This window comes from Musca autumnalis, unplaced genomic scaffold (genome assembly GCF_047663935.1).
Source record: "Musca autumnalis isolate F117 unplaced genomic scaffold, ASM4766393v1 scaffold_5, whole genome shotgun sequence".
In the NCBI taxonomy this organism is placed as follows: Eukaryota; Metazoa; Arthropoda; class Insecta; order Diptera; family Muscidae; genus Musca; species Musca autumnalis.
The window spans coordinates 8,099,877-8,113,750 of NW_027412088.1; the positions used below are offsets into that span (position 1 = coordinate 8,099,877).

At 33.4% G+C, this 13,874-nt stretch overlaps 1 protein-coding gene across 1 annotated transcript; it reads right to left on the bottom strand.

The window, feature by feature from the left end:
* Nucleotides 1-1,445: 1,445 nt before the first annotated feature.
* Nucleotides 1,446-9,908, bottom strand: LOC141406130 (uncharacterized). Its single transcript, XM_073991239.1, has 8 exons — nucleotides 9,518-9,908; nucleotides 9,281-9,445; nucleotides 8,851-9,210; nucleotides 7,839-8,774; nucleotides 3,242-3,625; nucleotides 2,967-3,161; nucleotides 2,537-2,896; nucleotides 1,446-2,460 (listed from the first exon to the last, which is right to left on the bottom strand). Exons 1-8 carry the CDS (start codon nucleotides 9,857-9,859, stop codon nucleotides 1,519-1,521), a joined length of 3,684 nt encoding a protein of 1,227 aa, XP_073847340.1. The 5' UTR covers nucleotides 9,860-9,908; the 3' UTR covers nucleotides 1,446-1,518.
* Between the last annotated feature and the right edge of the window lie 3,966 nt (nucleotides 9,909-13,874).

Here is a 13,874-nt window from a genome sequence, read left to right on the forward strand (position 1 = left end):
GTTTTGGTATAGCCCACATATAAGGCCCCATATAAAGTACGCGTCATTTTAATATATTTTGAATGTATTAGACCCATTTTACCACAGAATTGGTTGTAATTTAGTATTTTGTGTCTTCAGAGGCCAGAAAACATTCCTACCAAAGTTGGGTTATATAGGTCCACGTTTTGGTATAGCCCCCACATAAGGCCCTTTATAAAGTACGCGTCATTTTAATATATTTTGAATATATTAGACCCACTTAACCAAAGTATCGGTTGTAACTTTGTATTTTGTGTTTCTAGAGGCTAAGAAACATTTCTACCATAAAATGTTTATATAGGTCCACGTGTTGATATAGCCCCCATAATACAATATCTCCCGATTTTCGATATTTTGAACGTTTTAGCATCATTATCACACCGAGATGGCTGAAATTTGGTATTTAGTCTTCTTTAGGCGTATAAAACTTTCCCCCAGAAATTTGTAGGTATGGGTCCACGCCATCATATAGCCCCCATAGAACTACCTTCCGAATTTCGGTATTTTGAAGGTTGTGGCCACATTAATCCACCGAAATGGCTGAAATTTGTGGTGGAGGGTATAAAATGTTCGGCCCGTCCGAACTTAACGCTTTTCTTACTTGTTTTACATAACAGAAAATGCCAGCTGATCGAACTTTAACTGCCAAAATAAGTTATTGTAAATTAAACTCTCATACAAAAAAGGAAATGTACAGCATGAAGTTTTTTTATTTTTTTTAATGCATCTACCTGTTTCTCTACAGTTTGACATTTCTCTACTCACAGCGGATTCAAATGGTAAATATGCATTTTGACAGCTCAAATCGAAATCAGCTGATTTTGGCTGAGGACGACCGACTTCCGTATTGTCAGTTGCTTTGTATTCGTGCATGAAACTAGAGGTTATTAAATCGACTGCAATTTCATAAAGTATGGAACTCGATTTAAGAACCCCTAGTTTCATGCACGAAAACAAAGCAACTGACAATACGGAAGTCAGCCGACCTGTAATGGGGCCGCCATGGAGAGTTCTGTGACTGAGAACTTGCAAATTTTTGCGTTCCCGTACACAAAATTTATATGAAAATCGTTTACGACTTTTACAACTTTATAAAGTACGGGAACAGGCCAAATTACCTGTAATCTGTGGTAATTTTGCGTTAGAGTTTTTTGCCAGGTTCACCCTTTTTATAAGGATATACAATTTGACGTTTGCGATATGGAATTGACATTTGAAACCCTGTGCAAACGGGGTATAAAACGGTCAATTTTTTTTGTTATTATGAAAAACGCATTTTGCGCTTGCATTTAAAAACAGGTGTTCTTGGGAATTACGAATTACTTGACAGATATTCTATGGAATTGACAGTTAAAATGACACACATTTTATAAAACTTGTTAGATGTAAAACGCGTTTAAATTGTATGAAAACGTAAACAAACATTTTGGCGGCTTGAAGAATTTTCGGCATTTTTATTACAATTAATTTGTAGTTTTTTTTTACCTAAAGAAAAACTCAAGTTGGTTTCTTAATAATATTGTGTGTTCTTTTCATATGACCATTTAAACCGACAAACTGATGAAATTTCGCATCACATAATTTACAGGCGAATTTTTTCACTTCAGAATGAATTTGCCGGTGTCTGATCAAAGAGTGACAACTGGAAAAACCTTTGCCGCATGTCTCACAGATTTTATCTTTTATATTTAAATGTGATTTTATATGATAGGTCAAGTCTTTTTTAAAATAGAAATCCTTAGGACACATGGTGCATTTAAATGCTCGAATTTTTGTGTGTATGGCTGTAACATGATTGCGAAGTTGAACTTTCAGTCTAAACGCTTTGCCACATAATTCACAGACATGTCGCTTCTCCTTCGAATGTATTGTGCTGTGTACCGTCAACTCTGATGCAATGGCAAACTTTTTATCACAATATTTACAAGCATAAGTTTTGCCCACATGTACCCTTAGTGTATGAATATTTAGGGCAAATTTCGATTCAAATCTCTTTTCACACTGATCGCAACCAATTGGCATATCACCAATTTTATGAATTTTATAAAGATGGGTTTGCAATTTATGTCGGAGGATGAACGTTTTCTTGCATATATTGCAAACAAAACGATAACGGACACGTTCATTGGGCAAAAAGTTACGACATTTCTTGTAATATTTTTCGTCAATCTTGCTCAATTTTCTATTTTGATTCACATTACGTCGTTTCAATTTGTAGTACCACGATTGCAGTTGTTCGATGGCAGAAGTTATTGTATCTTCATTGAAATCAATACTGTGCTGCCCTTTGAGTATACTGGAAAACTCTTCTAAAGCTCGATGTCTACCATCAACATCGCCATATGATGGATGGTCGCCATTATACAGTATAGGAAAGCGGCTAAATACATCAATAAACGTCGATGTCTTTTCATCCCATTCCTTCAATTGCAATGGCCTCTGGAAAAAGGGAGAGGACAATACTCGCTATACATTATTTCCATCATGTGTTTAACATTTTGAATATAGTACTTACTACTTTTGCTATAAATTGAGATCCTGTGATATTTTTCTTGATCAGTAAATCTTTTAGAAAGTCGCATTTTTTGTAATATTCCAGTGTAATTTTTGGCAATTTCTTGGGGTTTTTCGACTCTAGTTGGTCCTTAATTACAGCGCAATATTTATGAACACTATTCAATGCTTGGTTTAGTGTGGATGTTTTCATAAATATATTAAACTTCTGCATGGCGAAAATTATAGCGTTTTGCGCATCTTTGCGTCTCATTTCATTTTCGAAATCTGAATTATTAACATCCCATAGCACAGGTTGGTCTTTGTAAAAATCCAAAAAGTTTTCCAAAAAACGCTGTTTACGGAAAAATGTTGGAACAAACTGTAATGGGGAAATGGCTTAATTAAGATGAATACTGTGATTTGGAAGCGCTTACAATTAATTACATTACCTTATCTGTTACGGGCATTTCCTCATTTTCAGATTCGGATTGACTGTTTTCGTCCACATCTACTTCATAGGAGTCAATGTCGTCGTCAGATTCTGGTACATAATCTTGATCCTTATCATCACTAAGTTCACCTTCCATGGCATTTGGGAATTCTAAAATGTTGTTTTCTTCCAGTAAATCCATGGGATCAATAGCCTATTTAGAAAACACATTATATGTACATATGAATTATCTCCAACTTAGATTTACCAAGTATGTGTTGTCTTTCCTCTTACGGTTTTATTGTCAATTTGCGTTTCATTTGCCCCATCTTCTATAAATTTCAATTCATGTTTGATTTGTAAAAGTGGTTTTTCATCTTCATTGTCGCTGTCCAGAATATCGTCCTCCTGTTTAATAATTGGTGAGGCAATAACATCCTCAGTTGGCAGATCTTGATGTTTGAATTTCTGCTCATCGCCGTCAGGATAAACATCTTTGCCATCTAGAGTTTTGTGTTTTTTCTTTATATGCTTCGTAAATTCAGTGTAACCTTTTGATATAATTTCACAGAAAACGCATTGCAAAACAAATGACTTTTTTATTTCATCCAAATAAATATTTCCGCAAATAATCATTTTGTTATTTTTCCCCTTAGTAACGTCTGAGAAACACAAATATCAAATTTTTGTTTGGGTTTGAGAGTCCAAAACAGAGTGAACAGAATGAGAGTTAAAAAAGAAACCGGAAAAGATTGTATTAATCGCGTTAGTCAATGAAGTAACGTATATAATTTACTACATTTTAACGTTACGTGTTAATGTAATGCCGAAACTATTGATGACTGTTCAGAACCTGCGAGAATCCTACTAGGATGACAATTTTTCCTTTATGTTATCGACAAAATGTCATTCTTTTCAAATCGTTCTTTCGCAAGTATTACTATTAAAAATTTAAATATTTAACTTTGCCACGCGAATAGAAATCGTTTGAACTTGTTTTTAATTTTAAGATATAGCGTTACAGCAGAATTATTTTGTTGGAACAATTCACCGGTGCATCTACCTTTATTATTGCATAATGTCAACGACAATAAAAAATGTCAACCCTGATTTTGACAGAATAGGCCATAATAAGAAAAAATTGTAATCAGCTGTTAGCTGTGGCCTACCTTGTATATTACTCTACCATGATAGGAAGATTTAAATTCATAAAGTAGAATATAAAAATATTATAAATAAAAACATAACAAAAAGAAAGACAACACTATTGCTCTGTTCCAGAACCTGCAAAACGCAACTATTTTGTACTACGATAACATTTTTTCCTTTATGTTATCGGGAAAATAGTAAAAATTAGTAGATTCTTAAGCGCTCGGCACATACGGTGCGTTCTGCGTTGCGTTACAACAACCACATGAAAAATGTGTAAGTGAAGCCAAGTTTATTGAAAAACAACAACATGGCTGACGCATTAAAGTTAAACATAATTTAACTGTTTTGGGACAACGCGTGTCGTAACGTGTCACTAAACGGACCGTAAAGCCCCCGGCACATACGGTACGTTGTGCGACGCGTTGCGCGTTGAAAACAACAACCATATGAAAAATGTGTAAGTGATGCCAAGTTTGTTCTTGAAGTTTTCATGTGGTTGTTGTAACACAACGCTCAACGCGCCGTATGTGCCGAGGCCTTATGTGCCGAGGGCTTTACAGTGCTGGAACAGACTGTATATTTTTCTTATTGAGATTGTATTTAAAATTCATGAAATTGATTCAAATGTTGAAGAAAGGAATCGAATTGTACTTAGCGTTCATAAAATTGGTCCTAATGCTGGAGAAAAGATCGGATGTTTAACGCGTTGTACTTATTACCAATTCTTGAAATTCCTTCAACTGCTGAAGATGAGATCTTTCACAACTTCATCTGAACCAATGCAAAAGATCCAGTAAAATATTGGCATCGCATGAAACAACTTCTACAAAATTTAGCTTGGTTTTCTTTGTATTCCTCAGCGTTTGTCGTTTCGGCAATCATCCAAAATGCAATATTAAACATTTTCATTTCTTTTTGCCATCCAATGACCTTTAAACGATATTTGCTCATATTTTTGCGAATTGCAGAAATTCTTCGGGTGTAAATAAACATGTTCACATATCTGTCAAAACAAAAAACAGCTGTTACAGATGTTGCCACATATCAAACATTTATTAATTTTTTATCAATTACCAAGTATTTTTAAAGTGGATTTTTGATAACAAATGTTTTTCGTTTAAGAAATATTAATTTTGTTTAAAATAAAGTAGTGTTTTATAAAAAAAATTATGAATTTAATAATTGCAAAATTATTTGTAAGTAAAATAACGGTATGGTAACACAAATTACATTTTCAAGGGTTCACAAAATGCGGCACTATTTTCAATTTTCCAACTTGTGAACCCTTCTTCACTTTTGGCTCCTCCCTTGTCATTTGTGATAGGTCGAGAAGTGAGCTGCAACCCACTCGTGAGAAGCTTCCTACGTGAGTATTTATGATCGCTATGCATATATGTATATTATAGCTCTGTTCCTTTACGTTCAAGAATCTTCAAGTTTTACTACTTTCCGTTTTCAAAAGTAAAGGAACAGACCATATGTGGGTTTTTGTTCAAATTCCCCTAAACGGGTTTATTCGTGGATGTCGTTCGACAGGCGAACAACGAATTCAAAACCATTCCTTTTCCATCTTAAATTTTTATTACTATTCATTTTCTGAACGTTAGGATTATGACTTTTTGATATTTTTTCTCAAAGATGATTTCCGGTAGTGAGAATCAATGAACTTTTGCCTAGTAATGCCTAAAGTAACATTCATTCCATTTTGTTATAAAAAAAGGTTCCGCACAAACCACTTTGAAAGACTGCTATAAAATGAAAAAAAAAAATCTCAAAAAATATTTCCTGTTACACGAAAAAATTACCTTTTGCCTATTACTGACTAAAATAAATTTTATTTCATTTAAATACTACTTTTAATTTTTATGATATATGAAATAAAGTTATATATAATATAAAATGATATAAAGGGTTACCCATTTCGTGGTTTCAAAAGTATTGGACTGGAATTCGACATCTGTAATAATACTATAATAAAATTATGGTCTGTTCCAGAACTGCAAGAAACTATTAATTTTAACTATTTTTTCGATATCATAAAGGAAAATTGGTTATCGGTGTCCAATGCCTTGTTTTCAGTTAAATATCTGCTTACAGTGACTTCAAAATTGTAAAAACTTCTGAAAAATAAAAACTTGGAAAGCTTTTTTAATCTAATCACTTTATAATTAATTCAATTTTATATAATCTTAGGTAAAAAGCGCATCAAAATATCATACAGGATACGAGGTTGTAAAAAAGTCATTTTGAAATCAAAACAGTTTTGATTTTTGACAGTCTTGAACAACATGCACATACAATTTCAAACTTTCAAAAATTTACACCTACTAACATAAGTGCTGTCGGGTAAACTGATAGCGAGTGGAGGCCTTTACACGTTTGAGATGAAACGAAGTAGTTTATGGTAGAAAGTTTCAAATTTTTTAAATTTGCCTTGAGTAGTAAAAACTTAATTTACAAAAAAGTATAAACCCAGATGATTGTCACCTCTACCTTTTATAAATGTGCTTGGGTTCGCCTTGCATCATGGTACAAATACACAGGTAGCCGCATCGGCAACTGTTGGTAACATAAGGTGTCAAAATTTGACATCAATTCAATGCAGTTGACACATTATGTTACCATCAGCTGGCATGATAATGCTACCTGTATTATTGTACCATGCCTTGCATACATTGGTTTGTTCCAGTACTGCAAGAATCTACTAATTTTTACTATTTTTTCCGATAACATAAAGGAAAAAATGTTATCGTAGTAAAAAATAGTAGATTCTTGCAGGTTCTGGAACAGAGCACATACCATGGCAGAACTATCAGGTAGTGGTCATGGTACAATAATACAGGTAGCATTATCATGCCAGCTGTTGGTAACATAATGTGTCAATTGCATTGAATTGATGTCAAATTTTGACATCTTATGTTGCCAACAATTGCCGATGCGGCTACCTGTGTATTTGTACCATGGTAGTGGTATCACACCAGCTGATCGAATATGAAAAGTCAAATCCCTTTATAAAAAATATTTTTGTTGAAATTTCCCCAATAACATAAAGAAAGTTCTGACATAACATATTCAAAATTTTACGATGCCACTACCTGGTAAATTGTACCATGATACATACATACAGTTTGTCAACTAATGAATTACAAAAAATGTAACAAATGACATATTTTGTCTGTTCCAGTACTGCAAGAATCTACTTATTTTTACTATTTTTTTCCGATAACATAAAGGAAAAATGTTATCGTAGTAAAAAATAGTAGCTTCTTGCAGGTGCTGGAACAGAGCAATTAATTGTTCATTTATGGCAACAAATTATTTTATTTAACAATAATGCCCAATCTTTCGACCTAAAGGCCTCGACACATAAGAAGCATGGCATTCTTACTTAAGTCATATCTGGTAAATGACTAAAGATAAAGTTCGACCTAATTCAAATGTGATTCTGAAATCTTTTTATTAGGTCAAACTGAGCGGCGGATGAATCGTTTTCATGTCATTCTCGTGTGTCGTTTTCGAACAAAATATCCGCAAAACTATCCAGAAACATTACAAAACGATACCGTTTTCGATAGCAATGGTATGGTGGGTTTATTTAACATGATTTATATAAAGTATAAATAAAAGGGATTGCTTACTACTTAAAAAAAACATTAATATAATAAAATTATTTTTAAAGATTTTTAATTTAAAATATTAAAAGTTTGAAACTACCTATGAAAAACAGTAGAAAAACTCAAGTCGGTTTCTTAATAATATTGTGTGTTCGCTTCATATGACCATTTAGTCCGACAAACTGATGAAATTTCGCATCACATAATTTACAGGCGAATTTTTTTACATCCGAATGAATTTGCCGGTGTCTGATCAAAGAGTGACAATTGGAGAAACCTTTGCCACATGTCTCACAAATTTTATCTCTTATGTTTAAATGTGATTTTATGTGATCGGTCAAGTCTCGTTTCTTAATGAAATCCTTTGGACACATGGTGCATTTAAATGCTCTAATTTTTGTGTGTATGGCTGTAACATGATTGCGAAGTTGAACTTTCAATCTAAACGCTTTGCCACATAATTCACAGACATGCCGTTTCTCGGTCGAATGAATTGTGCTGTGTACCTTCATCTCTGATTCAACGGAAAACTTTTTATCACAAAATTTACAAGCATAAGTTTTGCCCACATGTGTTCTTTGTCTATGAATATTTAGAGCTAATTTCGATTCAAATCTCCTTTCACATTGATCGCAACCAAATGGCATATCACCAATTTGATGAATTTTATAAAGATGGATTTGCAATTTATGTTGGAGGACGAATGTTTCCTTGCATACACTGCAAACAAAACGATGATGTACTCGTACATTGGGCAAAAAGTTACAACATTTCTTGTAATATTTTTCTTCGATTTGGTTCAATTTTCTATTTATGTTTACTTTACGTCGTTTCAGTTTGTAGTACCACGATTGCAGTTGTTCGATGGCAGACGTTATATCTTCATTGAAATCAATACAGTGCTGGTCTTTGAGAATACTGGAAAACTCTTCTAAAGCTCGATGTCTACCATCAACATCGCCATATGATGGATGGTCGCCATTATACAGTATAGGAAAAGTGCTATATACATCAATAAACGTCGATGTCTTTTCATTCCATTCCTCCAATTGCAACGGCTTCTGGTGGAAGAAGGGAGAAGACATAATTTTCTATAGAATATTTCAATCATGTGTATAACATTTTAAATTTACTTACTTCTTTAGCTGTAAATTGAGCACCCGTTATATTTTTCTTGATCAGTAAATCTTTGAGGAAGTCACATTTCTCGTAATAACCCAGTGTAATTTTAGGCAATTTTTTGGTGTTTTTCGATTCTAGGTGGTCCTTAATTACAGCGCAATATTTATGGACACTATTCAATGCTTGGTTTAGTGTGGATGTTTTCATAAATATATTAAACTTCTGCATGGCGAAAATAATAGCGTTTTGCGCATCTTTGCGTCTCATTTCATTTTCGAAATCTGAATTATTAACATCCCATAGCACAGGTTGGTCTTTGTAAAAATCCAAAAAGTTTTCCAAAAAACGCTGTTTACGGAAAAATGTTGGAACAAACTGTTATGGGGAAATGACTTAATTAAGATGAATACTGTGATTTGGAAGCGCTTACAATTAATTACATTACCTTATCGGTTACGGGCATTTCCTCATTTTCAGATTCGGATTGACTGTTTTCGTCCACATCTACTTCATAGGAGTCAATGTCGTCGTCAGATTCGTTATCTGGTACATAATCTTGATCCTTATCATCACTAACTTCACCTTCCAGTACATCCATGGGATCAATACCCTATTTAGAAAACACATTGTACATATGAATTATCTCTAACTTAGATTTACCAAGTATGTGTTGTCCTCTTACGGTTTCATTGCCAATTTGCATTCCATTTGGCCCCTCTTCCATAAATTTCAATTCATGTTTGACTTGTAAAAGTGGTTTCTCATCTTCATTGTCGGTGTCCAAAATATCGTCCTCTCGCTTAATAATTGGTGAGACAATAATATCCTCAGGTTGCAGATCTTGAAGTTTGAATTTCTGCTCATCGTCGTCAGGATAAACATCTTTGCCATCTAGAGTTTTGTGTTTTTTCTTTATATGCTTCGTAAATTCAGTGTACCCTTTTGATTTAATTTCACAGAAAACGCATTGCAAAATAAAGGACTTTTTTATTTCATCCAAATAAATATTTCCACAAATAATCATTTTGTTATTTTCCCCCTTATTAATGTCGAAAGACACAAATATCAAATTTTTGTTTGGGTTTGAGAGTCAAAACAGAGTGAGCAGAATGAGAGTTAAAAGGAAGCCGGAAAAGATTGAAAGGAACACGATTAGTGAATGTAGTAACGTAATTAAATTACAACAAAAATAACTAATACACCGGTTACACTTATCCGGATTAACCCTGTGGGTTTGGATTTCAAATGTACGTTTACATATAACTCTATTTAGTAAATCCAGTGATTTTTCATTGTCAAATCTATTGCGTATACGTATAAATTTTCATAAAGGATGTTTACCCGGCAAGTTCTAATGTAAACATGCTGAAATATTCGACAAATTGGTTGAATTGTTTTTTTTTCAGAATTTTTGGAGGGGTATTTTTTCAATTCCGTCGAATATAGAGTGAAACGAAACATGTAGAATCCTAACATTTCATATGTTTATATTGAACATTATTTTTTAAATTATTTATATTGATCAATTATAGTGCCGCATTTTGTGAACCCTTGAAAATATAATTTGTGTTACCATACCGTTATTTTATTCACAAATAATTTTGCAATAATTAAATTCATATTTTTTTATAAAACACTACTTTATTTTAAATTAAATTAATATTTCCAAAACGAAAAATATTTGTTATCAAAAATTCATTTTAAAATTCATTTTAAAAAATACTTGGTAATTGATAAAAAAAATAATAAATGTTTGATATGTGGCAACATCTGTAAGAGCTGTTTTGACAGATATGTGAAAATTGTTTATTTACACCCGAAGAATTTCTACAATTTGCAAAAATATGAACAAATATCGTTTAAAGGTCATTAGATGGCAAAAAGAAATGAAAATGTTTAATATTGCATTTTGGATGATGGGTGAAACGACAGACGCTGAGGAACAAAAAAAACAAGCTAAATGTTGTAGAAGTTTTTCCATGCGATGCCAATATTTTACTGGATCTTTCGCATTGGTTCAGATGAAGTTGTGAAAGTTCTCATCTTCAGCAGTTGAAGGAATTTCAAGAATTGGTAATAAGTACAACACGTGAAACATCCGATCTTTTCTCCAGCATTAGGACCAATTCTATGAATGCTAAGTACAATTCAATACCTTTCTTCAACATTTGAATCAATTTCATGAATTTTAAATACAATCTCAATAAGAAAAATATACAGTCTGTTCCAGCACTGCAAGAATCTACTAATTTTTACTATTTATCCCGATAACATAAAGGAAAAAATGTTATCGTAGTACAAAATAGTAGCTTTTTGCAGGTTCTAGAACAGAGCAATAGCGTTATCTTTCCTTTTGTTATGTTTTATTTATACCTCCATTATTATAAGTCTTCTTTTGTTATATTTTGGATTTACGGAACAGATTTATAGCGTCCCGGTTAACCTAAAGTTATAAGTGATGATTGAATTTCAAAGAGGAGCTTCTTAGCAATAACATTCAATGCTAATATTATATATTTAATGCCTCCAAATTGGTTTATTTTGCGTTTTCAAATCCATCATATAGTAAAAGAACACATATGTATAATAATGGCCCATAATATTTTTATATTCTACTTTATGAATTTAAACCTTCCTATCATTGGTAGAAAAAAGTACAAGGTAGTCCACAGCTAACAGCTGAATACAATTTTTTTCTTATTATGACCTATTCTGTCAAAAGCAGGGTTGACATTTTTTATTGTTGTTGACATTATGCAATAATAAAGGTAGATGCATCGGTGAATTGTTCCAATAAAATAATTCTGCTGTAACGCTATGTCTTAAAATTAAAAACAAGTTCAAACGATTTTTATTCGCGTGGCAAAATTAAATAGTTAATTTTATAATAGTAATACTTGCGAAAGAACGATTTGTCAAATGTGCATATTAATTAATTACAATTTAATTAATTAAAAATACAAATTTTGTAAAAGTTCTAGCTGAAATTTATCTGCATATCGGATGCCAGCAATCACGATGGTAGATCAGCCAAACTTGTCAAGTAGAAGATAAAAGAATGACATTTTTGCTGTCTAGGTTTGGGTACAACTTTTGCTATTTTGGAACACTGTTCTAGTAACAATATTCTGAAACCTAGCTAACAGATATATCTATCTTTATGTGTGTTCGTTTACTCAAAATTTGTTCAAATTGGTACTGAATGTTGTTCGTTTACTCTACAGTACATTACAAAAAAACCTTAGCCGATTACAAGAAGTTGCTGAACTTGTACACACCACACCTTTTATTGCTGTACCATGCGGTTTGACGTTTTAAGCCATGGCTGCAGGGTTATATTTTTCAGCGATTTTCATACCTGGGGCTGGATTCTTGTTCTATGAAAATTTGAAATGAAAAATATTTCCTTTATAATTTTTTTCATTTGACAGTTTTCTCTTTTATAAAATGGTCTGTTCCTTTACTTTTGAAAGTGGTAAAACCGGCAAAAGTAGTATAAGTTGTAAACTGCACTCATATGAATTGTATGGTGTCTAAAGTAAAGGAACGCTTTTCGAGTGAAAAGTGGTAAAACTTGAAGATTCTTGCACGTAAAGGAGCAGAGATAAAGTTTTCATTTCACATTTTCATAGAAACAGAATTGAGCCCCTGGCCTACCACTACTTTATTATACCATGTTATGAACTATGTAGAGGGTGGGGTGGCCACGCCACGAAAGGGGTGTGGTGGGTTAATGTGAGAAATTTCTCAGGTTTAACTTAATTTTTGTAAGCCATAGATATACCACACAATAATGTGAAGTTAAAATCGAATATTGCGCTAAACATATATAGTTGTTTGTACCTAAATTCAAGGTACCTAATTCAATTAACTGCTAGAATCTGTTTCTTTTTGTAAATTTTAGATTCATTTTTGATTACTGAATAGAAAATTTGTTTCTTTCTTGTATGGGTGGGGCAGCTTCGTCACATTTTAGAAATTTTGTAAATTCTCAAAAAAAAAAAAAAAATAAAACAAGTAAAAAAGTATCAGTCGGCTTTGCCGACAGAGATATACCCTCAGCCTGTGTATATTAAAAAAAAATCCCAAAATACGTATGATTAGGATTAAAGTTCAAAAGTTTTGCGGAGGAGATACTAAAAGGAATGGATCGACATTGACCGTTATGGAAGTGGATCTCCAGCCACAACATATGGTGCCTTAGGATGTTTTTACACTCTTCAGGCTGTTTGCTCAAGAAGTATGGACTTGCCCCTAAAAACACTTTTACCATCGTAATTGAGGCAACGAATGCAAGTTGTCTCAACAAAAATCAAAGTGATTCCATAGCAGGTCTTAAAGTGAACTTATCCGAAATTTTGTGTGGGAGGTACGGGATGGAGTGGAAAAATATAGTCCATATTTGAACCTGATCTATATCTGGTAGATGTGTTAGGATGTGTAAAGTATAGACCAATTTGGCAACTACCTTCAAGAGTTACCGTACGAACAATTTTTCCGAACATTTTTGAACTGTTGTGGGGGAGGTACCTGAAAGAGTAAACCGATATGGCTTATCTTCAAACTTAAACTATGTTTGGACAAAATATTACTAAGGCCAAATTTTGGACCGAATCGGCAGTTCCGTTCGAGAGTTATCTTGCGCTTCAACCACCTCACACGGTGTCATAGGGTTTTTTTTGCAACTTTCAGGCTATTCTCTCGGGAAGTATGGTTTTGCCCCTGCTGAAACTTGTACCATCGTATGGAGGGCAGTGAATACAAGCTGCTAAAACAAAAATCAAAGCGATTCGAGAGCTGGCCCTAAACTGAACTTTTCCGAAATTTTGTGTGGGAGGTACCCCAAGGAGTGGACCGATTGAGTCCATATTGAAACCTTATCTAAGTCTGGTACACGCTCCACGATGGGCACAGTATGGACCAAATCGGTTACTCCCTTCAAGAGTTATCGTGCGCACAAATTTTCCGAACATTTTCGAACTTTTGTGGGGGAGGTACTGGAAGGAGTGGACCGATATAGCCCATCTTCGAACTTAAAC